Source organism: Grampus griseus (genome assembly GCF_964374135.1).
Source record: "Grampus griseus genome assembly, chromosome: 8".
NCBI lineage: Eukaryota > Metazoa > Chordata > Mammalia > Artiodactyla > Delphinidae > Grampus > Grampus griseus.
The window spans coordinates 109,631,728-109,657,677 of NC_139002.1; the positions used below are offsets into that span (position 1 = coordinate 109,631,728).

Consider the following 25,950-nt stretch of genomic DNA (forward strand, 5'->3'; position numbering starts at 1 on the left):
GCGGACACACACGGAGGGCGGCCGCCGGACCGAGTCACTCCGGTCACTCGGCGAGGCGCGGCGGGGCCACAGACCCGCTCCGGCCGCGCGTCCAGCCGGATGCACCAGCACCTACAGTCCGCGGCCCGGCCCCACGGCCCGCCCCCACCCACCCCCGCCAGCCCGGCGCGCATGCGCACACTGCCGGCTCGGGAGCCATTTCGCGGGGCCGAGGGCGGGGAGCGACTGCGCAGGCGCCCGGCGCCGGAAAGGGCGGGGCGGTGCTGCGCCGGCGCAGTGGGCAGTGCGGGGGCGGGGCCGGCCGTCAGCTGACTGTGGCGGCGGCGGCCTTGCGGGGTAATAGTTAGATCGCGGTTCCGCGCGAAGGGTCGCCGGCGCGTCACCTCTCGGAGGGCGAGGCCTGAGGCCGGCCAGACCATGGCGACCACCGTCAGCACGCAGCGCGGGCCGGTAGGCTCCGGCTGGGGGCGGGCTCCGCGGCCTCAGGGCGCAGGGGAGGGCCCGACGCCGGGCTCCGGGCAAGCGGAAGGGAGTTCCGGGACGGGGGCGGCCCCGCACCGGGTGGGTCCCCGGGTTGGGGGAGGCCCCGCACCCAGTGGGTCCTCGGGAGGAGGAGGCACCCAGAGAAGCACCCTGAACCCTGGACAGGCTCTTGGATGGTGGAGGCTCCCAGGCCCGGCTCTGTTCCTCGGTTTCTTAAGTGACAAATGAGGGTCTGGGAGCCGCGAGCTGGGTGCCCTTCCGCGCAGCCCTCGCGTCCTGTCTTCTGGCCCAGCTTATTGTGTCGCTGCCGGCGAGCGAGTCCAGACGGGCTCAGGCCGGCTCCTGGCGACTCGCCTCCAGCCGGGCGTTCGGACTGGGTTGGGGTGCGTCCTCACGAGTAGTGAGGTTCTTATCACAGCGTCTTGAAACGCACGGTAGGCGGACACCTGGGTCCTTCTGAGTCGGGACAAGGTTCCTCTGTGGACACTCTGTTGTGCCTTGTCTCAGAAAGCCGCTGCTGAGGGTAAGCCCCCGGCTGCCGGGGCTCCTCACCCTCGAGTCGGGCTTGACAAGTCTTGTTTGTGTTTCTCCCGACTGGAGAAGAAGCCACAGAACGTTTTTCTGAGTTTGAGGAAGACCAGGGCTAGTTAGAAACCCCCCTGGGCACAGATGCTCGTTCTGAGCGTTTGAATGGGACCTGATGGGAGTTCCTAGCCGACTGGGTGTGGAAACGCCCCAGAGTCAGTAGAGTGATTTCTCAGCGTTTCCGCGTCTTCACCGGCACTGCGTACAGTGAGCTACACAGCAGGCCGAGTGTCTGTCGACACGTTCTCATTTCTGGGCAAGTGGCTCATCAGAGCAGCACAAGGAGCAAATTAGCGGCTCCCTCGGGAGGGGAGCGGTGGCGTAATGGGCAAGCGGCCCGGCCCCGTTCCTGGCCCGTCACGTGTCCTCAGCCTGCTGGGAACCACAGGCAAGCACGCACAGCCGGCTCGGGGCCAGGCGCAGGGAGCGCTTGCTGAAGGTGGGCCCCTCCTCTCACCAAGGGGGACGTCGGCCATGTGCCGTGACAGGGCTGTGACCGGGCCAGGGCGGCGGACGGTGTCCGGACTTGGGGCCTGTGCTGTCGGGGTCTCGATGACCCGGCTGACCGGCCCTGTGCGGTGCTTCCCGGCGTGTTCTCTTGTCGAGTGGTCGTGGGCCTTCTGTCCGTGTGTCGTGGGCCCCATGCGTAGACCAGCAGGTGTTTGAGGGCTGCCCTCCATGACCTGTGCTCGTGCAGTAAGGTTCGGTCCGGGCCAGAGCTGCTGGGGGCTCAGGGGTCTTGGGCGCCCTGGAGCCTGTGTGGCTTGCCCAGATGGTGTGGGTGCTCTCGGTATCTTGGGTGGCACCGTACGGTGACGCCTGCCATCAGGGTCTCACAGAGCATCCACTCTCAGACCCTGAGGTCTGAATTCAAGTCGGGGTGAACGGTGGCCTGCCTGGGCCGGGGCCGGGGCCGGGGCCGGGGCCGGGCTGAGTAAGGGTGTTGGGGCAAGGGTCTCTGACTGGAGACTCGATGGGGTAGCAGGAGCTGTGGGGTGGTGGGAGGGGAGAGCATGGAAAGCAGAGTGGGACAGGGTCTGGGAGATGGGGGGCTGCTGCTTCAAGGCCAGGAAGGGTCCTGAGCAGGGCTGTCTGTGCCAGAGGGCAGGGCCGCCAGTGCAGGTGCATCTGGCCTTGCATTTGATCTGGTTGCTACAGTGGACTGTTTACTTTTTACTGGTTTTTTTTCCCCCCAAGGTTTTTGCCTGGTACACATCCTCTCGTTTCCACATCTCCCCGCTGGCCCACCCCCTCTGGGTTAACTGTACTCGTAAAGGCTTTATTGCCGGTTATCAGACTTGGAGAACCCTTCCTTTTGTGGTTTTCGGGGTCTGGTGGAGACCTCTTCCTTTGCCAGGGTGTACGGACTTGGCGTTGAAGGAGCTCCCACGTGCTGTCGTGTGTGTGGTGCGGTGGAGGCCCCGCGGGACGGCGTGGCTCGTGGCAGAAGCTGCAAGTCCAGCTGGGGCATCCGGCAGGTGCTCCCCATGCCGGGTCCTGGCTGGGCGGCTCTCCCGAGGGTCTGCCCTCGGCCGGGGGGGGCCCCAGCCCTACCCACACAGGACGGGGTTCAGCCTCGGCCCAGGGTCACTCAGCAGGGCTCCCAGGGCCTGGATTCACTCTCGCTTGGGCTGACTCTGAAGTCTGACTGTCTCTTCCCGCTCGTGGTGAAGGAGGGACAGGCAGAGTCCTCGGGCATGGGGAGCAGAAGGGGGGGTCCCACGGGTCTGGGGAGGTTCCCTTTGTCCCTGAGAAGGAGAGCCTGAGGGGCTAGGAATTTGCTTAAGTTCCAGGAGATGTGGTGTTTGCGTCTGCAGGTGAGCCCCTCCCTGAATGGCCACCGAGGGATGCCCAGCCCTGTGCTGTCTGCCCGCTTTCAGCAGTGCTGGTGTTTCTGTTCTGACAGACCTTCTCCATGCTGTGATTTTGTCTGGTCCACGAACTACTAAAAAGCACCCGATGGGCACCCACAGCAGTACCTGTGTGGGGGCCTCTCTGCCTTCTGAGGTAGAACTCGGGTCAGGGGGGTTTGCGGGACCCGCCACTGTTGACCACAGTGCTGCCGGTCAGCTCGACGGGACGGCGGCCAAGGCTTGGTCACAGGCTAAGATGTGTGGTGTGTCCCATTGAGTCCAGGCCAAAGGGGGCCAGTAGGGACCACTTGTCCTGCTTTTGGAGATGCTGGTTGATCAGTGTGGCCCCTCCTTCCTGTCATGTCTTTTCCCTCGTCAGGCCTGAGGGTGAGCTGTCTGGATGTCTGGGTGGGCGGGGATGTCCAGGTTCTCATCAGCCTTGCACGAATTGATAATTGACTTCACTGGGGGTGGCAGAGGGTGATAGTTGAATTTTTTTTTTTAATTTATTTTGGCTGCGTTGGGTCTTCGTTGCTGCGAGCGGGCTTTCTCTAGTTGTGGCAAGCGGGGGCTACTCTTCGTTGCGGTGCGCAGGCTTCTCATTGCGGTGGCTTCTCTTGTTGTGGAGCACGGGCTCTAGGTATGCGGGCTTCATTAGTTGTGGCATGCAGGCTCTGTAGTTGTGGCTCGCGGGCTCTAGAGCGCTGGCTCAGTAGTTGTGGGGCACGGGCTTAGTTGCTCCGTGGCATGTGGGATCTTCCCGGACCAGGGCTCAAACCCGTGTCCCCTGCATTGGCAGGCGGATTCTTAACTGCTGCGCCACCAGGGAAGCCCCTGATGTTTGAATTTTGTCACTTCTTCTGCATTTATTAGCTGGACCTGTTTGTATAGATGAACGCTGTCTGGTTGTCCTTAAATACAGACTGTATGGGAAAGGCAAGACAGCTGCTTAGTTCTTTCTCTTTCATTTCCAATGTTCAGAGGAAGGAGTTGTTTTTCTTTTTAGGCCTGCGCTTGGCTTTCTCTTTTTCGGGTACAGTTGTGGACCCGCACTGTTGGAGTCTAGACCATCGCCGTGTCCCCGTGAGCTCTGCTCTGGATTCTCAGGGTGAGTTAGGAGCGCATCCTGGTTTAGGATGGCCCCGTCTTCCTGTGAGTTGGACCTTTTTGCGTGTGGTGACCCCGCTGGCCATGCACAGGCCTTTCTTGTTTGGTCTGATGCCACGTGGCAACGCCAGCTTTCTTTTAGGGAGTGTTTGCCTGATGGGGTTTTCATTGTTGGACCACATCTTTCAGAGCATGTGTCAGGTTGGTCTGTTGTCAGCACCATGGAGCTGGATTGTTAAACAGTCAGATCTGAAGCCTGTCTTCTTCATTTTGTAGCTGGAATGCGTTGGATAGTTTTGTGTGTAGTTATACACACACACTTTTTGTACCTAACACTTTCATTTGTGCTTTTGTTTGTCTATTTTTGTTTCTTTTTCTCTCCTTGCCTTCTTTTGGATTGATTAAATATAGTTTTTTAAGTTCCATTTTTTGGTTTCTGCTGGTTTGGAAAACACATGTTGTCATTCTGTTCTCTTTGGGGTTGTCCTGGAAATGTTAACGTACGGACTTTGCGCTGCAAGGTTAACCCTTGTAACCGCCCTCCTCCTGATGGGTTGCTGCCTCGGGTGGCCTCTCCCCATCCTCCCAGGGGCAGTGTTACCTTGATAAGCTGGTGCTTGCTCACAGGGACTGAGACACGTGCTGCTTTCTCTAGTTCCTGAAAGGTATGTTTGCTGTCTGGGATTCTGGGCGCACAGGCTCCTTCTCTTGGGACGTGAAGGTCCCTGTGAGGCATCTGCCATTGAGCTGCTGGTGTGCTCCAGCCCTGTGCCTCTTCCCGCATCTGAGAGCACCCCCAGCCCCTCTTTCCGCTCCCCCGCTCTGCTCTCTGTCGGTGTCTGTGGCATCTATCTGGGCATTGTGGCCAGCAGCTCTGTGCCCGTACCCTCCCACGTATACGGCCTGGGGGCTGCTCGGCCCCTGCGTTACTTGTTGTTTCTCAGACACCTGGCCAACTCCTCGGGCTCCCCGCCTGCAGTCCTGCCTGCGTACCTCCCGTTCCACCCACCTCCCTCTGGTGATTCTGCTTCACCACCAGCTGGACAGGAGCTGGGTGGGAGGATGGCGGTGCGGGGCTGGGGGCCCAGGAGGGGCAGCTGCCTCAGCTGACAGTGAGAGGGTCCTGCAGGTCGGGAAGCCACCTGTGCTTTGCGAGGTGCGGGGGTGACCGAGTGGGGGTGGGGCTCGGGCGGGGGCCCCGCAGCGGCTTGTCTGGCGGGTTCATTGTGGGCACGGCCGCGGCAGTGGGCACAGGTGCGATGGCCTCTCACTGCCTAGGGTCGCGTTCTTCACACGGGTTTCCTTCCACGGCTCCTCCTTTCTGTCCGTCTTGCTCCCTCGGGGGTCTTGGGGGGTGTCAGCGCCCACCCCACTCATCCCCAGGCTGACCATCCTGAGCGGCTCCCTGTCTCCCAAGAACATCGCACACGGACCCGCCCTTTCCTTCCCTGGAACCCTCCCTGGCTTCCCCGTCCCCTTGGGCGGCCTCGCCTCTCCTGCCCACTCAGCCGCTCCTGTGGCTCTGCCTTCCGAGCAGGTCCAGCATCGGATTCCTTCTCAGCCTCTGCTTCACCCACACCAACCGCACCCCTTCGACTGGTCCCGCCCGCCCCCACCCCACCCCCCACCCCCCACTGTCACACGCTGGGGCCGGGCGCCAGGCAGAGCCAGATGTGCGTGTGCAGCACCTCACCTGCCCCGGCTCCTCACCTGCCCCGGCTCCTCACCTGCCCCGGCTCCTCACCTGCCCCGGCACCTCACCTGCCCCGGCTGCTCACCTGCCCCGGCACCTCACCTGCCCCGGCTCCTCACCTGCCCCGGCACCTCACCTGCCCCGGCTGCTCACCTGCCCCGGCTCCTCACCTGCCCCGGCTGCTCACCTGCCCCGGCTCCTCACCTGCCCCGGCTCCTCACCTGCCCCGGCACCTCACCTGCCCCGGCTGCTCACCTGCCCCGGCACCTCACCTGCCCCGGCTCCTCACCTGCCCCGGCACCTCACCTGCCCCGGCTGCTCACCTGCCCCGGCTGCTCACCTGCCCCGGCTCCTCACCTGCCCCGGCTGCTCACCTGCCCCGGCTCCTCACCTGCCCCGGCTCCTCACCTGCCCCGGCTGCTCACCTGCCCCGGCACCTCACCTGCCCCGGCTGCTCACCTGCCCCGGCTCCTCACCTGCCCCGGCTCCTCACCTGCCCCGGCTGCTCACCTGCCCTGGCTGCTCACCTGCTCCCTTCCTCATCTCTGAGTCAGAGCCCATCAGTGGCCTTGGTGCGACACTCCTGTCCTCTGCTGCACCCTCCTGCTCTCCCTTGCTTGTTCTGCTCCAGCCACCTCCCTGCCTCAATCTGCCTGGCGGGCTCCTGGCCAGGCCTGTGCACAGAGCCCTCCCAGGCTCTGCATGACCGCCGCCTTCATGCCATTCAGGCCTCTGCTGAGGTGGCGTCTTCTCCCAAAGTGGCCTCAGCCGTCTACACCGTCTTACGTCACCGGCTGTTCACCTGCCCCGGGGTGCTCACCCTGTGATTATGTACAGCGCTGCGACTTTCAGCAGTTGTCTTCTTTTGTTAAACTACGAGCGCCACGGGAGCAGTGATTTCCCCCCAGCATTTGGCGTGAAAATCCGCACATACGGTGAAGTTGGAAGACTTGCAGTGCGATGCCCGGCCCCGGCGCCCCTTGGCCCGTCACTGGCTGTTTCATTTTACTCAGGTGTGGACAGGGTGATCCATCTCGCTCGCACCCAGACCCCGGGCTGGCGTGAGAGGCTCCGGAATCCCTGGGCAAGGCCCCGTGGAAGACGCTGCTGTCCTGTCAGCATTGTGGTCTGGTCCTCGTTTGGGCCAGTGGCGTTGTCTCTCTCGCTGACCCTCCGGCGTCCTCGTGCTCAGTTAACGCCGTGTCTCAGTCCCCGCGTCTGGAGCTTGTGTCCGGCAGGGCTGGGACAGCCAGACGTTCTGGCTTGAGTGGCCTATCCAGGTTTGGGTCATTTAGAAAGTTGGGGGAGGCCTGAGGGATAGGAATAGGGGAGGAGAGCTGACACAGAGGTTTTTGCAGTGAAACCTGGAAGAGGACTGTGGCGGGAGGGGCGAGGGGGGAGGGACTAAGTGGCACCCTCTGGGGAGCTCCCCACGGCGCCAGCCCTCCCTCCCTGTTGCTTCTGGGCTTTTTCCTCTTTTCCTGTTTCCTGAAACCAGGTCATCGGCAGGAGGTGCTGGAGACTTGAGGAAGGAGCAGGGTGTGTGTGTCTGTGGGGGGCGGTGACTCTTGTGCAGACCCATCCCCGTGGCTGCAGGTGTCGGCTGGCAGTTGGAGTTTTCCTTGTAACTTCCTTTGGGAAGATGCTGAACTGATGGAAGAACGTCAGTGGCCCGTACCGTGACTGGCAGGTGTCTCCTAGGCCTCAGCGGGCGCGTCCCGGGGCCTCTCCGTCGGGGTGGGGGGCGCTGGGATGAGCGTGCAGCTTACTGCTTGCCGCAGGCCTCTGGGGCTGCTGTGCGACGGGGCCTGTTGGCTGGTGGGGCAGCCGTCAGCCGCCGGGTGCTGAGCCCCACATGCCCTGCCCTGACCCGCCATCACCCTGGGCCTCGCCCCTGCTGTTGTCTCTGGCGGGTGGGCCTAGGGCAGGTGTCCCCAGGGTGCCTTCAGGCGGGTGGCCCTGCAGACCTGGAGGCTCCTCCTCCCTGGGCTGTGATCCCCCCTCCCCCACCCCTCACAGGCTCTGACCACGTGGGATTGGTCCCCCTCCCTTAAGGCCTCAGCGTGGCCCGCTGTCCCCGCGTGCCTCCTGTGTGGACTGTGCTGAACCCCCAAACCAAGATGAGTACAGTAAAGAGGGAACATACCCCCCAGGAGTTTCATTTCATTCTAGTTTCATGACCTCTAGGAGCTCCTGACAAGACAGGATCAGTGAAGGAACAGAGAGGCCTTTCCTGACCTGTCACTCTCGCCACTGAATGTCCCCCTGCGGCCTGCTCCCTGTGGGGTCCTTGGCGCTGAGGTGGGCAGTCATTCCTCAGGCCAGCAGGCGGGGGTGTGGTCTGTGCGCCAGCGACCCCTGGGAGAGTCATTTCAGTAAGACGAGTACCGGGCAAACGGCAAGGAGCCTGAGGGGCTCTGGATGGGGTGCGTTTGGGGGGTCACGGGGGCCTGGTCTTGGCGCTGGCAGGAATTGACGATTGGCATGTCCCGGGCGTCTCAGCCCTCCTGAGGGGTGTGGCCCACGGGGTGTCACCACCCGCTTTCCTTCGAGGGCCTGTCCTGGAACCCACTCGGCTGCACTACGCGCCCAGGAAACGCGGCCTGCGATGCCCTGGGGAGGGAGTGGAAGGCACTGCGCTCCTCTCTTGGCAACTCCAGGGCCTCTGGGGGGCAGCCTCCGGGGGCACCCTCCCCTGCCCTGGGCTGGGCCCTTGATGCAGCGGAGGTGTGAGACACAGAGCTGGCTCCCAGACAGAGGGTCGGGGGGGGCGGGGGGGTGCGGGGGGCACGGCTTGCTTTTAGAGAGAAGCAGCGGGAGCGCTAGGCCCCTGGGTGCAGAGTCGGCGTGTGGGCTGCTGGGAGCCAGCGAGCGCCCTTGTGTGCGCTTCCATCAGCCTTGGTGGGAGCGCATGATCTCCAGGCCCAGACCCTCCCAGGGACCTTCGCTAGGAAAGGCGCTGGGGGCGCTCGCTGGGGGAGGTGCTCTCCCAGGGGCGCTGTGAGCTAGGTGGATGGGGTGCTGTCTGGGCCCCTGCCTGGTGCCGTCTGGTCTGCGCAGCAGAGACCCCCGTGTCGTGTGGTGCCCGGACGTCAAGTGGTCCCGGCGGCTGCTGTGAGCGCAGTTGCCAGAACTCGCTGTGACACGCTGGGGTCTTCCTTTCCGTTTCCACCCAGTTCTTCAGGGCCCGCGGCTGGGGTCTGTGACGTCCCCTGCGCGGCTGAGGGGGCCTGTGGCCCTGGTTTCCCCCCCAGCAGCCAGACCTCCATCGTGGGTCCTGCGGCTGCTCCCTCCCGTTCACCTGGGCTCTGCTCGCACTGTGGCCCCTCCAGGCCCGCACCCCCCCGGGGGGCGAGCAACGGTGCGGCTGTCGAGGGCTCTGAACACAGGCGGTCGGGCCGTCTGGCTGTGGGCCGTCTCTCCGTGCATGGTCTCCTGCGGTCTTCTTGGGAGTCGTCACTCTTGGAGCCCCCAGGCTCCACCGGGCTCCACACTCAGGTGTGTCCCTGAGTGTGGTCCCCATCAGGTGTGTCCCCATCACTTCACCTGTCCGGGGCCAGGTATCCGGGCTTCTGGTGGTTAATCTGTTGGGTTCTTGGTCTCCGGGGCGTTTTTGCACGCAAGTTGTTTCTCGTGGAGACGTTTGAAGGGTATCAGCACAGAGGCCTTTCCAAGTCACTGGACATCCAAGCTTCAGGTTTCACCCCGTGAACAGCGCTCACGGTGGACAGGCCTTGCTTGCGGCGGTCCTGGTCCTGGGGAAGGGATCGTGGACACGCGGACCAGAGCGTGTGAGGCCCCCAGGCCCAGCGAGGACGCGAGGCCTGCTTTCAGGGCGGAGACGCACTCGGGCCTCCACAGAGCCCCCCGTTTGCTGCGCATCCTGATGCCGAGAGTGCAGGCCCTGGGAGGGGTCCGCAGGGTGGATATCTTGCCGCCGCGGACCCTCGTCCTGTGGGCGGGTGGCGCCCAGCCCTGACCGCCGTGCTCTCCGCAGGTGTACATCGGGGAGCTGCCTCAGGACTTCCTGCGCATCACGCCCACACAGCAGCAGCAGCAGATCCAGCTGGACGCACAGGCTGCGCAGCAGCTGCAGTACGGAGGGGCGCTGGGCACCGTGGGCCGCCTCAGCATCACCGTGGTGCAGGTGGGTGTGGCCGCCTGTGGGGGGGGCAGGGGGAGGGGGCCGGAGCGGGCGGGGCGGGGCCTTCGCTGTCGTAGCATGTTGCCACGTGGATGGATGGGGCTTCCTCTGATCCCGTTTTTCTGGAAACACATACCTCGTGGAGAGCGATGGATGTGAAGATACTGACAATCACCCGGGTTTCCCCAGGAAGAGTTAGAGAAGGGGTCCGGAGCGCCGCTCGCCCTGCCGGTGCCGGGGAAGGGGCGGTGTGGCTGCTGCCCGGTCATCCCGGCCCCCGGGAGAACCAGATGTGCTGTCAGGACAGAAAGAGCGCTGCCACGTTGCTCTGACGGGCTGCGTGAGGCCGCGGGAGGCAGAGACATCTGTCCATCTGTCCATTTGTCCGCAGCAGACACCAGGGCCGTGCCTGGTGAGTCGTTGTGCCCAGTAAGCTTCGGGGTGGCCTTCCTCAGACACTCGTGTGCCTACAGCGCAGCCCAGTCGATGTCTCAGGGGAGCCACTTGGAAGTGGGCAGGCCAGGCCTCCGTGTCCCCTTCGTGGTGCCGGGGGCGTGGGAGGAGAGCACGGTGGCAGACGGGCCTCTGCAGAGGGCAGCAGCTGTGAGCAGAGCACGGCCTGGGGGCCAGTCGGGGGCCAGGAGAAGGAAGGCGCCTCCCGCACTCACGGGCCGCTGGCCTTGCTCAGACCACGAGCGTCGGATTATTCAGCCGGAAAAGCCTTAGCGGATAGACAGAGACAAAACAGCCGCCTTGAAGCTATCGAAAATCAGGCCCGTTCCAGACTTTGCTGCTACGTGTTTTCCAGAAAATACCAGGGCGGCTTCTAGGAGTTTTGGGGGGAAAATCTGCCGTCCTGAGAACTGCTCTAGTGAATTCACAGTGAAGACAACAGCGTGTGAGGGCTGAGGCCCTCTGCCGGGCGCTTTCGGGAAGACATTGCCCGTGCGATCCGTGTTTGCTCTTGCAGACAGAGGAGCAGGAAGTCAGCGGGTGAGGAGGGCAGGGCAGGGCGGCAGTAAACGCCTGCGTCGCCCTGAGGGCCGGGGTGCGGTGCGCCGATGGCGAGCTTGGGGGGCAGGTGTGGAGCGGCCCAGGTGTTATCGTGGAAAGTACAGCATGAACAGGAATCGCCACCCTGTGCCGGGGGCTGCTTCAGGGCCAGGCCCTCCTGGTGCTGCCAGCTGGGGGTCCTGTGGCCTTGGGGCTCGGCTCTGAGCGGGCACCCTGTCCTGAGCTGGAGTTCAGGGCTCCCTCGGGGTCTGTGTCGGGAAGATGTGGGCGAGGCTGGAAGGCCCTGCGCTTGGTGCTCCTGGGGGAGAACCAGCCGACTTCGGGGCGCACCCACGTGGGGGCAGGCGGGTATGTGACCCCAAGGCCTGTTGCCAGCACCCAGGGGATGGAGGAGCCTCGACCAAAATGGGGGAAATTACAGGAGGAACAGGCCGGGAAGGAAACTCGCGGTTCGGTGTCGGACACGTTAAGTCGAGGATGTTTTAAAGGCAGGGGGCCGAGGCCGGGAGGCTGTGGACTGCAGGGCAGAGGTCCAGCAGTGACATAAGGCGGGCGTCCTGAGGGGCTCAGGCTGGGCCTGCACGGAGGGGTGGTGGCTCTGGGACGTGCGGTCGTGGGCAGCCCCGGCCAGAGCTCTGGGGAAGTCGGCACGAGAGTGGGGGATGCGGGGGGGCAAGGAGGCTCGCAGACAGAATAGGGGCTTGTGTGGAGCCTTCCAGAGGGGAGAAGAGAGAGGGTGTCAGTGCAGGCAGCAGGGCTTTGGGGAATTTTTTGCTGTTTTTTAAAAAATCGACCTTACTGATTATGATTTACATATGTTAAAATGCACTGATTTGAATTAGCCTGTGTTTCAATGACCTCTGACGAGCCTGTCCACCGCTGTGATGAAGAGAGCTTCCCCAGCAACACAGATAGTTCCCTCTGCCTGTCGGTGGGCCTGCCCTTGACTGCGGTGCTGACCAAGCTCAGGCCCCGGGGCACTTCCCGAGTCTGTCTGTTGCCCAGCAGGGACGGGGGTCCCAGCCCTGGGCCGCTGTGAAGCACGGGCTTCTGTGTGAGCGTGAGTTCCCATTTCGGAGTGGACTCCCAACTCCCGAGCTGGGTGGAGTCTGCTTTGGAGAAGCTGCCAGGCTGGTCCCTGCACTGCCACACCGTGGCTTCTCCCAGCCACCTGTGGGACTCCTGCGCTCTGGGGGTGGGCGGCTTGGCCCGGCGGGCTGGGTCTGAGCCTGTCCAGCAGCTCCTTGTGGCCTCACGGGGTTCTGCTTTGCGTGTCGCTGATGGCCGATGGTGGGGAGCGTCTTCTCACGTGCTAATTGGCGTCGAGCTTTTCTTCTTCAGATCTTCTGCCTGTTTTTCAACCGTGTCGTGTTCTCATTGCTGAGGTTTGTGGGTCCGTTATGTCCTGGACACGGGTTTGTGATCAGACTTGATGCCGCAGACGGGGCTGCTCTGTCCTCCTCACGGTCCCCAGGGAGCCGCCAGCTGTCCTTCCTGGGCCGTGCTTTTGCTGACCTTGCCTAAAAGATGACAAAGACTTCTTCTGGTTTTTCCTGTGCAAGTTTTACAGTTTTAGGTTTTACATTTAAGCCCATAATCCACTGGGAGTCAGTACTTCCCGACCGACAGCCTGACGTGCTCATCAGTGTTCACGTTTGCGCCTACAAACGCATCCCAGCCGTCCCGAGCAGCGCGTCTGGCTTGAGGTGGGCCCGTGACCTATGTGAGATGTGGGTGGGCTCCGCCTCATCTGGTGCCCAAGATGAGTTGCCTGCACCCCTGGCCCCCATGCAGCACTGGGCAGGGATGGTCACTGCCGAGAGGCTCCTGCGCGGGAGGGGGGCCGGGAGCCAGCACGGTCACTCTCCGAGGGCGCAGGGAAGGCCTTGGCTGGGCCCTGCTTCTCCGGGGTGGCCCCCGTCCTCCTGCTTCTCTTCTCGGTGGCTCTTGGCTCTGTCCCGGGACGGCCTGCCCTTTTCACCCTCCTCCTCCTTTGGGTGGGGATCCAGCCCCTGCCTAGCAGCAGCCGGTGTGTCCTGAGTGTCAGGCACGGTGCCGGGTGCCTTATCGCAGAAACACTGGACCCAGCCTGGACTTCTCCTCCCTCTGGGGTCCCAGAGCACGGTCGTCCCTGGGATTGGTTCTGGGACCCCACAGACACCACAGTCCAAGGATGCTCAAGTCCCTTATGTAAAGCGGTGCAGCTTTGCACGTACCCTGCACACATCCTCCCGTGTACTGAGTCATCACTGGATTACTCGTAACACTTAACACGCGGTAAATGCTGTGTGCGTGCAGTCGTAACACAGTGTAAAGCTATAAAATTCGTTGCTGGTGTGGCAAATTCAAGTTTGGCTTTTTGGAACTTTCTGGAATGTTTTTTCCTAATATTTTTTATCTGTGGTTGCTTAAATCCACGGATATGGAGGGCTGACGGTTCAGTTACAGCCGTGTTCCGGTGGGTCGGCACCCAGAAATCTCTGGAAGCCGTGAGTGGAAGGGGCAGCCCACTTAGCTGAGCTGCGGCTTCCACTGTGACAGCCGCTGCCCCGTCTCATACATCGGCTTTATTTCAGGCCAAGTTGGCAAAGAACTACGGCATGACCCGCATGGATCCGTACTGCCGCCTGCGCCTGGGCTACGCGGTGTACGAGACGCCCACAGCCCACAACGGCGCCAAGAACCCGCGCTGGAATAAGGTCATCCAGTGCACGGTGCCCCCGGCTGTGGACTCCTTCTACCTGGAGATCTTTGACGAGGTGGGCGCCGCGCGGGGGCCGCTCAGCCGCTGCAGAACTTCAGCTTTCTTGCGGCTTTGTGACAGGTGCCCTGGTGTCCCCAGCATAGTGAAAAGCACGTTTCCCCTGCAGAGTCTTTAGAACTTGCATTCAGACACGTCACCGCCTGTGTCCAGCGTGTGGGCGCCACCCGGCCAGGCAGGTCAGGCAGCCGCTATCTGTACGCAGCTCAGGTGTGACGTGGTCAGGGCCCGTGGCTGGGTGGCGTGAGTGGCAGGAACCTCCCGAGTGTCGCTGGGCCGTCGGGTGCCCTGGGCTCTAACTCAGCCTGGCCCTCCGAGGGCCTGCCTGGGCGTGTCCCACCGCTCCTGAGGCCGGGTCGGCTGCCCCCTCGCCTGTGGTCGGCTGACGGGGCTGGGGGGTGGGGGTGGGCAGCGGGGCTGGGAAGTGGCCACAGTCCCCAGGGTTCTGCCTTCCTCCCTTCCTCCCGGGTCCTCCCTCACACCCGGCCCCGTCGCCTCTGGGGCCCTGGGGTGGAGGGGAGCATGTGGTCTGTGGGGGGCGCACGTCTGCAGGGGCCCGGTGGAGCCTCCCTCCCCCTGCGCCCACAGGAGGTGGAGAGAGCGGGGCGGCCCCGGGCCGCGCACACCCTGCCGGGAGGGCTGGGCGAGTGGGGCGGCCTCCCGGGCAGCCCTGGGGTCACCGCCATCTCCCGTCACCCCCCAGCGAGCCTTCTCCATGGACGACCGCATTGCCTGGACACACGTGACAATCCCCGAGGCGCTGAGGCAGGGCAAGGTCGTGGACGAATGGTACAGCCTGAGCGGGCGGCAGGGCGACGACAAGGAGGGCATGATCAACCTGGTCCTGTCCTACACGGTGAGGCCGGCTGGCGGGCCCATGGCCACTGGGGTGCCGTTCCCGGGCTTACCGGCATCCCCGCCCTTACTCCCAGGTGTTTCTGGCATGTGGACGCGGGGAGGAGGTGCAGGGGCCCCGGGTGGGACCGACTGCCCAGCCTCACGGCCGCCTCCTCTGGCACCTTGTCTCACCCCCTTTCTGGTGCTGGACTGATTCACAGCAGGTCCCAACATCAGTGAGTTTACTCGTGAACATGCCATCGTGCCTCTGTAACAGGCGTTTCTACGTAGACGGAAAGCCATCGTTGTACTTAACTAAAGAATTATAAACAGAGAGAGGCGGTTTGACCCTGGAGTTTAAGCTTAGGTTTCCTTTCTTGAGCGGGGTTCTCTGTTGGTCACGTCTCAGCCGTGGTTCAGCAGGCCTGATGCCACCTTCTACCCGAGTCCTCCGGCAGAGGAGCCTTTGGGGTGTCGGTGTGGGCAGGGACTTGATGATGCTGGACGGGATGCAGGGCCTGGCTGGACCCACCTCGATCCTGGGCCCGGTGACTGGGCTCCAGGCCCTGCACTGTCCCTCCCAGGACGCTTTTGGCGAGGCTGGGAGTGATGAGGTTCGGATGTGTGCTGTGTTCTTCTCTGACCCCTGATTGTCTTTGGTGTGTTTCAGTCACTGCCGGCTGCCATGATGATGCCGCCTCAGCCCGTGGTCCTGATGCCCACTGTGTACCAGCAGGGCGTCGGCTACGTGCCCATCACAGGTGTGTGCTGCTTCTCCTCCCCGGGCGCATGCCCTTGGGTGTTCGAGCAGCGGGGAGGCGCGTGGGGGTTCGGGGTGTGGGCTAGAGTCTGGGCCTGGTCTTCAAGGGATGCCCGGAGAGCCTCCCAAAACCAGGGGTCCGCTGTTACGTTTGAACGTTACGTGCACGTGTAGGAAATAGGGTTTGTTTTTTCTCTGTCGGCACAGAGAAGGTGAGTTGAAATTTATGGAGATGTTGAAATGTGATTTCTAAGCATTTTGAATCACCGCAGCACAAGATCACTTCCTGTTGGGTGGATGGACCCCGGGCTCCAGCGTTGCTGTTTCTCTCCCATCTTTTTACCTTTATGAGCTTCTTACCTTACGCGCTGGTAACCTTTCTGAACGCGCGGCTCGCACAGCACAGCAAAGTCAAGTTGGACTGTGGCTCTTCCGCCTTCGGATTTTTGAGCCTTCACGTCAGCCTGTGATCGGCTCCCATCCGGGGCCGTGACGGGTCCTGGGCTCAGCTCGCCCCCCACGTGAGCCACCATAAAACCCGGGCAGTGCATGGGCGGCGGGAGGCTCGGGGCACCGGAGAGACCAAGTGACGCCGAGGATGCCGTGTGCACGGTGGTGGCCACGTCCCCGAAATCCTCTAAACTCCGTCCAGAGCGAGGTGAAGACTGTGGGGCCCCGAGTTAATTGCCCTAGGACCGCCTGCCTCCCACGCTACAACCCAAGACCCTCCTGGAAGGGGCCTAAGGAGAGCCAGGGTGCCCCCTAAAGTTTGTCTCCACTGTTCCCAGAAGTGTCAGAAATGCAGGCGGTGGGGGTGTGGCCTGGATGCAAACCAGGCCAGGGCGGACGGCGGGGGGGGCTCGCGGAGTGAAGCTGTCAGCCATCCCCAGTCCCGGGTTCCCTTTCCCTCCCCGTTTCTGAAAGGCGGTGGGCGAGCACCTTCCTGGGCTCGTGGAATGACCTGGGGGCCCTGGCCTCACCAGGTTTGAGTGCCCGCCTGGGACCCAAGCGACCTCTCGCCTCTCAGGACGGCCAGGACTAAAGGCCGGTGGGCAGGGGGTGTGGGCCGGTGCTCGGCCCGGCTGGCCCAGGAGGGACTCGGAGGGGCTGGGCTCTGCTGCTGCCTTGGGAGCACGTCCCGTCCCCTCTGTCCCTGGAGGCAGCCGTGTGTGTCCAGCGCAGCCTCAGTCGCGCACCTGCAGCCGATGCGACCTCGTCTCAACACTTGTCGGCCCTTCTGCCAGTTTTGGTTTGGACGGCGTTGAGCCGCCTTTAGGATCTTCTGACTTCAGACAGGAACGGAAATCATGTCCTAAACTTCTCAGTCCAGCGCTCCCAGCCTGGTTCGGCGGATTGTTTGTGCTTTTGAGTTTATAAGAACTAATGATTTTATTTTATTTTATTTTAAAAATTTATTTATTTATTTTTGGCTGCATTGGGTCTTCGTTGCTGCACGCAGGCTTTCTCTAGTTGCAGCGAGCGGGGGCTACTCTTGGTTGTGGTGCGTGGGCTTCTCATTGCAGTGGCTTCTCTTGTTGTGGAGCATGGGCTCTAGGCGCACGGGCTTCAGTAGTTGTGGCCCCCGGGCTCAACGGTTGTGGCGCACAGGCTTAGCTGCCCCGCGGCATGTGGGATCTTAGTTCTCGACTAGAGCCCGAATCCGCGTCTCCTGCATTGCCAAGCGGATTCTTTTTTTTTTTTTTTTAATTAATTAATTTATGGCTGAGTTGGGTCTTTGTTGCTGTGCGCGGGCTTCAGTAGTTGTGGCTCGCAGGCTCTAGAGCGCAGGCTCAGTAGTTGTGACACACGGGCTCAGTTGCTCTGTGGCATGTTCGACCAGGGCTCGAACCCGTGTCCCCTGCATTGGCAGGCGGATTCTTAACCACTGCGCCACCAGGGAAGCCCTGCAAGCGGATTCTTAACCAGCGTGCCACCAGGGAAGTCCCAGAACTAATGATTTTAAATCCGTTTCTACTTTTCAGAGAGGTGTTTGACTAGGCTCTGCACTCGGTTAGGCGTGGAGCCTCTGTTAACACTCTCCTTCCTTACGTTTGTCTGGGTTCCCCCACGAGACCATCTCAGGACAAGGAGTCAAAGCTTTGTCTTGGGGTCCGGTGGCACCAGGTGCTCGGACTGAACCTTCCAGCAGTTGAGATGCCGTGAGGTTCTCAGTTGTCACCTGTGTCTAACAAGGGAGTGAGGGGACGTGGCTGGTGTGAGGGAGTGATACCAGGAGCCCCACGTGTAGCTGGCGGGGCTGGGTGTCCGGGGCCCCGGGGCCTCTGCTCGAGCGCACAGGCCCCGGCGCGGCAGTGCTCGTGAGCACCTCGCCTCGTGGGTTGTCTGCTGTCACGGGGAAGGCTGGGCACGTGCTGGGCACGCGCTGGGTGAGTTTTCTTTCCTCGTCAGTGTCTGATTGTGATGTGAGTGCCAAGCTGGGAAAGTCTGTTCTGGAATGTGTGACAGAGGAAACGGCGTGAAAGTCTCAGGTGTCGGGGCAAAGGAGCGTAGACTGGGTTTGCTGTTTCGTTCTCAGGTGGCGGGAACGGTTTTGTGGCCTTTGATGGATGAGAATTGACCCCTGTGGTGTAAATGCACACGTTCTTAGGCTTGTTTTTGCCCCTGCCACCCCCGCTGTGAAGTGGGCTCATGTGAGATGCCGGGGACCGAGTGGCGGGGGGCTGCTCGCCCCTGGTTTCTCACGAGTGTCTGGCCAGTTTCTGAGGTCACGCTGGGAGACGAGACCTGGGGGGCCGACCCCCAGGGCGGCTAGCCCACGCGTCGGAGGTGCTGCTTTCCCTGACCCCTGTCTCCTGCTCTCAGGGATGCCCGCCGTGTGCAGCCCCGGCATGGTGCCTGTGGCCCTGCCCCCAGCCGTGAGCGCCCAGCCCCGCTGCAGCGAGGAGGACCTGAAGGCCATCCAGGACATGTTCCCCAACATGGACCGGGAGGTGATCCGCTCTGTGCTGGAGGCCCAGCGGGGCAGCAAGGATGCGGCCATCAACTCCCTGCTGCAGATGGGCGAGGAGTCCTAGATGTGCCCCGCTGCCAGCCCGCCTGCCCGCCTGCCCGCCCAGCTCCCAGGAGCACCGTCCCCAGCAGATCCCCGTGAACGCACCCTGCGTAGCCCCTTCCTCGGACGTCTGTGTAGCCCAGTCCACACCCTTGTTCGGGATGCATGTGGTTTTCGGTTCCTGCAGCCGTTCTCGACGTGGTCGCGGCGGGTGGGGGGCCTCTCCCGCATTGGTCGGAGGGCCGTGTCCCGTGTGCGCGCCCGCCTTCCCGCCGTCCCGGGAGGCTCTCCTGGGAGCAGCTGCCCCCACCAGGGCCTTCGCGCCGAGCCTTCTCTGGTTTGATTGGTGGCCTGCGGTGACGCGACCTGATCGGGTAGGCCCATTAACGCAAGGCACACAGAACCCACTGACAGCGGGTTTGGGGTCACTTAGAAGTTTCAGCTGAAAACTTGTCTCCTCCCCTTGGTGGTGTTCGTGGGCTGCTCACCCCCGTCCAGCCTCGGCTGCAGAGCTCAGCCTGAGTGCAGAGCAGCCAGGTCTGGGCGTGGCGTCGGGAGCCCTGGCCCGAGCCCTGGGCCCTCAATCTCTCCTGCTGTCTCACCCGCCTCTGTGTGATGCTGTCCCGAAGGGTCACCGCTCCCCCCGGGATGCACTCTGGCAACAGAACTAAAACTGGGGTGTAAGAAACAGATCCAGTCTTGTATTTGCTTATTAAAGGGCATTTAGGAACTCCTGGCTTTTACTGCCGATGTTAATTTAGGGAGACTAGGTTGGGCCCAGGCCTGTGGGTCAGTTTGGGCGACAGAGAGGGCAGTCTGGTGACCGTCAGTGCTGGCAGGTCTTCCCAAGAGGCAGGAGGCGCCCTGCCGTGTGGATGCTACCCTGGCCCTGGCTCCGGCCGCGGACAGAGAGGATGGGGACAGGCTGGGTGATGCCCCGTGGAAATCAAATCTGAATGGTGTCTCCGAAGTGACGCACTGGCTGTGGCCACTGTGGTCCGCGGTAAGTCGCGGTCACCGCTCTGTCTTTGGAGTCATTGCCCAGCCTTTGGACATAGAGGTGGATCCCAACCGTGTGGACGTCAGTGGAAGGCCAGCCCGAGGAAGTTAGGAGGACTCAGGCGGCAGCCCTTCCCTCCATGTAGGTTAAGTGCAGTGCCGCTTTCTGTCTCCCCCGGGCGTGCACGGTGGCCCTGGCTCGGGGAGACCTGCGTTGGTTGGTGGGTTCGGACCACTTGTGCCTTTGCCGCAGGCTCTTCTCAGATGCTTGAGAGCGATGGTTCCTCGGCTGCAGCCCTAGACTGTTGGGCGGTGACCTGACCACACTCGGCGCAGCTCCACGCAGGCCGGGCCCCCAGCCCCAGGTGACCCCGCGCTGCCCCAGCCGCCCCGCCCGGGCCTCCGTTCACGGGAGTCTTAGCTTCAGGGCGGCCCCAGACCTGCCAGCTCTCATGGTCCTTTTCCATGGATGCTTCTTTACTAGGTCAGAGGAAGGTCATGCCTGTGAGGCCTTCGTTAAGTCAGACGCCCTTCCTGCCCCGGCTTCGCGTTCACGTCTGCGCTCCCCGTCCAGGCAGCCCCTGGGGGTGGGGTGGGGGCCGTCTGGCTCGGGCGCCCGGGGCCGGGGCACCGTGCAGCTGGCTGCCGCTCTGTGCTGGTGAGGAGAGAGGCGTTTCCAGCAGGCGCCCTGCCAGTGTTGGCAGAAACGGTCCTCAGAGCTTTGCGTTTCTGATCATTCTGTTGGGGTCCAGGGTCCAATTCCTCCTTGATTGTAAGATACGTTTTTACTTTTCAGCCTTCTAATTTAATAAATGGTCTGTGTAAAATAGAGAAGTCAAGTTCTCCAAGGAGACTTGACCATTTTTGTTCTGATTTAACTTGGCTCGTAACAAGCAGGTTGACAGCAGTTGCAGTAAACTCACCAGCAAACTAGTTACAGGACTCGTAAGTGAAGGCAGAGCAGGGCACAGGCTGCATTCTGACTGGGAGCCGGAAATGTTTCCATGCAGCGTGGGTCTGGTTTTCTGGTTGGGTTGTGGAGGACAGGCCGCAGACGCTGTCCTCCTCTCCTGGTTCCCGAAGCACCGGCCTCTCGTTCCTTTGTTGTCCTGTTTGTAATTCTCCAGGCCGTCCCGACCCGGGAGTAGGAACCGAACATGGGCCACAATGTGTCTCCCTTTCTAAGAGGGCCCACGACGCCCGCCTTGGAGCCATACCCCGAGTGCAGGGTCCGGCTCGGGTGCTGGGCCCCGCGGCCCTGGAGCACACAGGGGTGGGGCTGGCCCAGCCCTGAGTCAGCGGGCACTGGCCCCGCTGAGGACGTTGTACAGCCGGGGATTGGGGGCGGGAGGGAGGGGACCCACTGCCTTCAGGTACGCCCCCCCGCCGCCCCCATTATCCCCGACAGTTTTCTCAGGTGCCCTCCTGCCCCGGGTCAGTGTCACAGTGAGAGCTTGTGCCCAAGGCCGAGAGGAGTTGTGTGCGGGCGGGGCCCGGGCACCAGGGACACGATGCAGAGGGTAGGGTACGCTCAGCGCTCGTGTGTCCCGGGCGCTTGGCCCTGCGTGTGGGGCGTGAGCCGCCGGGAGGCGCGGCCTTGGCTCGTTAAAGTGCTGGCTGAGGAGGGGACTCGGCCCACAGAGGGAGGGGGAGCCCTCCCCACCTCGGGCCCATGTCTACACCACCTGCAGCCCGGGGAGCTCCAGGTGAGAAAGCCGCTTGGTGGAAGCAGCAGCACGTTTCTGGAGGAGCCAGTGTCGGTCCCGGGGCGCCAGCTCAGATGCAGGCGAGCGGGACCCCACCCATCCCAGCCGCCAGCCTCCCCTGGAGCAGCACGTGATGACCTGCAGTGTCGTGGAAACAGAATAAAATGCAAAGACCAAGAGAGTTAAAAATACCCACCCAGAAGTGGAGAAGAACAGATAGAACTGTTGGAAATGCAGATACGGTCATGCATTTGGCCCCTTGGTGGGCAGGCTTTTGCCAGATGGGACGTTGCTGAGGGATGGTGGTCCAGCGGGGGCTGAAGAAACCCACTGCACGCGGGGCCCAGAGGAGGTGGGGGGACGGTTGGTGCCTCCGGTCGGGAATCCTGTGAACCCCAGGGAACACGAGGTAGCTGTGCATCGAGTGTGTGAAACAGGCCTGATGCTGAGCTGGGCGTGGGCGGGGGTGTTACTTTGGGGTCGGCGGGTGGAGCTGGGGATGGGGGATGCGGACATGGCCCAGGTATGCGGCCTGCCCACGTCTCAGGGGCCCGCCACTCCTCGCGTGGACGTCCATCCGCAGCCGGGTGCGGGCTGGGTGTGCAGGCGCCGGGCAGTGGGTACCGGGCCGTGGTGGTGGCGGCGACACTTGCGTCTTTCATGTCGGAGGTCAGACATGGCCCTCCTCTCGGCCAGCCCGTCCCAGACGGCAGAGGAATCAGTGGCGTTCTGCCGGCGTCCATCCCAGTTGCACGTTCCAGGGCTGGGGAAGTGACCAGTGGGTAGCTGAGTGGCCCCATAAGCCCCAGTTTTAAAGGAGCCTTGGCGTTGCTTTGGGCCCCTGCGGTCAGTGGTGGCCCCTCTGCCCTGGGGGTGAATGCCGTGAGCCCCTCTGGGAGGGGGTAGGGACCACCGCCCTGTCCACTTGCCCTGGTGCCTTGGGGCTCTCCCGAGGGAGCCCAGCCTCTCCTCCGGCCGATGGTTCTGGTCTGAGGACCGAGCAGGTCTGGACCTTGGGCGAGGGGCCGTGGCCCCCACGAGGAGGCCGACAGCTGTCTGTGCTGTCACTTGGTTCTGTTCTGAGTCCGCAGGCTGTCAGCGGCCCGTCCAGCTTGCCCCCATCACCGCAGGTAGCCGCTGCTCAGGGCGTCCGGTTGCCTCTGACCCCTCTGCTCCTGTGGGGCCTCAGCCCCCACCCCATCACTCTGCTGCTGGGGAGCCAGCCCCGTAACGGCATCTGCTGTCTTCAGCCGCACCGCAGAGGTCACCTGCGCTGGTTCTCGGCTGTGCAGGCGCCCTCTCACCTGTGCAGTGTCCCCGCGGCCCTGCTTAGCCTCCACATCCCTTCCTCAGCCACTGCGAGGGCCCTCCTGGGCTCTCCACCCAACGCGGACCGCGGTCGGTTCCGAATTTCCAAGAGCCCGCCCGGCAGCATGGTGAATCTGCTCCTGGGCCACAGCCAGCCCCCCGACTGGGTCCAGAGCTTGTCAGGCTCCAAGATGCTTTCCCAGTGCCTGCAGCTGCAGTGGGCCCACGCTGTCCCAGCCTCCACGCTGACACCCGCTCAGTCATGGGCAGCGAGGAGTGGGCGGGCCCCGCAGCCATGGGGGCTCCGAGGACGGCCATCGCTGGTCCAGGCTCCCTTCCTCTCGGGGCTTCCTGGGGTGGCAGGTGCTGCTGCCTTTATGTTGAGCTCCGGGCCCGGTGCTCAGGGCCCCCCCTCAGGCTGCAGGATGACTGCTTGTCCCCAGCCGGCCCAGGAGGCCCCTCACTTCCCACCAGGAAGTCTGGAGACTCTAATGGGTGGGCCGAGCACCCTGGCAGCGGCTCTGGTCCTTCGTCTGGGTTCCCACGTCTCCTGAGCACTAGGGAGACGGCACAAGGCCCAGATCCTCACCCACGTCCCGGCCAGCCCTGCAAAGGGAAGACCCAGGAGCCAGGAGCTCAGGGAGGCCTCCTGCCGAGCCTCCCGTCCCCCTGCAAGGCTCCTGACCTCCACCTGCTCCCCATGGCTAGCGGGGCAGCTTCCCAGCCTCTCTGGCAACTCCCCGCCCTCCCCACACCCAGCCCCTCTCGATTGGGTCATCCAGACGTACCCGTTCCCTTTCCTCTGCTTGGTGTCCATCCTGCTGGGATGCTGGGCGGTCAAGCACGGGCTTCTGCCCGCACAGCAGGGCTCGGTCAGCACTTGTTGGACGAACAAATGCAGGAGGGATTCTGAGCTCGGCCGGTCCCCCTCCCCGCCATGGCCCCAAGGGTGGCAGGACCTCCCTGGGCTGGGCTTCCGGGTTCACCGGGCTCCCAGAGCGCAGAGTCTGGGCCTTCGGGGCCGTCTTCCCTGTGCCGACAAGGAGAGCGGTTTATTATCGTTCTCTCTTCCATTTTTATTTTCAGAAGTAATGTTCAGAACATCCCTTGGAACTGTTGATTTCTGAAAAGCAACCTTTGTGGAAGCAAAGGCTGCAGCCCAGTTTGATGTTTGACTTGTTCTGGAGGCAGAGCCCCGTGTCCAGGGCCGTAGTCCCCTAGCACTCAGCGGAGCTGTGTCCCCATCACCCCGAGGGCGGAGGGCGGGAGACAAGCCAGCACAGCGAAGCAGAGCGCGGGGCTGCTTGGGACGAGCATGTCAATGGCGGTCTTGCTTGAAAGCTTTCTGTGCTAACACGTCAGTCTAGTGAGAAACACGCGGTTCCCTGAGCGCGGGTGTCACTGTGAAACGCATTAAACCCAGTGATAACAAAACGTTCATTCAGTAATTTGTAACGTTGTCACTAAGGTAATTATCTTCAGTGTCTATTAACTGTTAGGTACTGCCAAGATTAAACCAATAAACCTCATTTAGGACAAAATGGAAAAGTGAAAAATTACAAAAATTGCAGTGCAAGGGTTATTAGTGTGGAAGAGCTGTTTTCTTTCTGACATACAGCTGGCCCGCTGTTATTCCTGTGGACATCAGGGCAGGATGGACAGAGCGTGTGGACTTCACACCAGCGCAGGGGGACGCGTCTGGTGCTGGCCGAGGGGCGTCCTGGAGGAGGGCCCGGCTGGGGCCTTGGTCTGGGAGGGGCTCTGCTGAGCTGGAGCTGTGGACGGACCGCTCGGCGGCCAGGCTGAGCCCTGGGCCCCCCGCAGAGCTCCGTGCCCCCTGCTTCCACAGCTCTGCTCTCAGGCCCCAGACAGGCTGGGAAACCAACGTGGCCTGGGTTCAGCGAGGGAGCAGATTGGAGGGCGAGTGAGGACGTGACCCCCGGGTACGTGGACAGCAGGAAGATCCGTGCCAGGCACCCTCCACACCCTTCCTAGGATGGAGCTAGGATGAGTTGTCTCGTAAAGAGCACTGGCGGAGTTCTGGAAACGTCTGTGACCTGCCCGGGCCCCACGCCCTCGGCCCTTCACGCATCGCACAGGAGCTGCCCCCAGTGAGCCTGGCAGCAGAGCTGGGTCCACTCAAGCTGCAGAAGCCCACGCGGGGTCCAGGCCACGACACCAAGCAGAGGATGAGGGCGCCTGGCGTCCGCCCTGATGGGTCAGGGAGCCCAAGACCTGGGTGGGGGGGGCCACGACACCAAGCAGAGGATGAGGGCGCCTGGCGTCCGCCCTGATGGGTCAGGGAACCCAAGACCTGGGTGGGGGGGCCACGACACCAAGCAGAGGATGAGGGCGCCTGGCGTCCGCCCTGATGGGTCAGGGAGCCCAAGACCTGGGTGGGGGGGGGCACGACACCAAGCAGAGGATGAGGGCGCCTGGCGTCCGCCCTGATGGGTCAGGGAGCCCAAGACCTGGGTGGGGGGGGGCCACGACACGAAGCAGAGGATGAGGGCGCCTGGCGTCCGCCCTGATGGGTCAGGGAGCCCAAGACCTGGGTGGGGGGGGGCCACGACACCAAGCAGAGGATGAGGGCGCCTGGCGTCCGCCCTGATGGGTCAGGGAACCCAAGACCTGGGTGGGGGGGCCACGACACCAAGCAGAGGATGAGGGCGCCTGGCGTCCGCCCTGATGGGTCAGGGAGCCCAAGACCTGGGTGGGGGTGGCCAGTGGGACCCCAGTCAGGCCCCTGAACTCAGGGCTGGACCTGACTGACCAGCAGTGAGCCTTGCCTGGAGCAAGACGAGAGCACAGAGCCGCCCGGGGCTGAGAGGCAGCACCTGGTGCTCCCAGAGTCCCATGTCTCAGCCGCCCTCAGTGACCGTGGGCTTGTGGCCTCTGGAAGGAGGTGGGGTGCAGCTTGTCCAGCGTCGACTTCAATAATAACATAGCCAGTTGTTTCACCAGCAAAAGTGAGTTTATTCGGGAATAGCAGAGGAATTGCAGCTCAGTATCTGTGAACCGTGGTGGCCCACAGGCACATCCAGAGAACAAGGAAGGGGTTCTTGCTTTTATGGGGAGAAGGGGGAGCTGGGAGGGGCTGTGATATCCAGAGCCCATTGGAGGAGCTGGGGGTCCGGAGTAAGGAGGCTTCCCATGGGCTGGGCCGCTGCAGTCTCTGATTGGCTGGGCTGCCGTGGGAGGAGAGAAGTTTCCTTCCTTCCTCTGGACGGCTGGGTGGTCCGTAGAGATGCCTTCCTGTCAGGGTCGTGCCGGGGGACGTCTCTTCCTGTTTGGGGTAGTTGATGATGCGCTGAGGGCATGAGAGCTTCCCCTGCAGGCCTGTCCCGACTCCAACTTTAGCTCAGTTTCCTTAATTAATTCCACACCAGGCAGAGAGAGAGCCTGCAGAGAGCACATCTGGACACTGGTCTCCAAAGTGAGCTCTAGTCTGTGACGGGTGAAAACACTTCACACACGTGAGCTCTGGTCTGTGGAGACGGACACTCATTTCACAGGTGCCTTGGAAACGCTTAGTTTTGTAAGAGGTGCGTGGGTTTAAGGAAGCAGTCGTGCCCTGAGAATGACTGACGTTTAGGAAATGCTGTGTTTTACACGTGGGTTAACGAAGACACGGCTGGGGCATGACTCGGCCACAGCCCCCCCCCCCCCCCCGCCGCCGCCCCAGGA

The 25,950-nt window shown here is 62.7% G+C and overlaps 1 protein-coding gene across 1 annotated transcript; it reads left to right on the forward strand.

Moving 5' to 3' along the window:
* Positions 1-304: 304 nt before the first annotated feature.
* Positions 305-20,070, forward strand: TOLLIP (toll interacting protein). Its single transcript, XM_082659767.1, has 6 exons — positions 305-450; positions 9,719-9,868; positions 13,456-13,638; positions 14,344-14,496; positions 15,148-15,238; positions 18,061-20,070. Exons 1-6 carry the CDS (start codon positions 418-420, stop codon positions 18,270-18,272), a joined length of 822 nt encoding a protein of 273 aa, XP_082515893.1. The 5' UTR covers positions 305-417; the 3' UTR covers positions 18,273-20,070.
* The last annotated feature ends 5,880 nt before the right edge of the window (positions 20,071-25,950 follow it).

Coding starts and splice junctions, on each gene's coding strand:
- TOLLIP (XM_082659767.1), top strand. CDS start 418: ATGGCGACCACCGTCAGCACGCAGCGCGGGCCG. Junction 451..9,718: donor TCAGCACGCAGCGCGGGCCG/GTAGGCTCCGGC, acceptor TGCTCTCCGCAG/GTGTACATCGGGGAGCTGCC. Junction 14,497..15,147: donor ACCTGGTCCTGTCCTACACG/GTGAGGCCGGCT, acceptor GGTGTGTTTCAG/TCACTGCCGGCTGCCATGAT.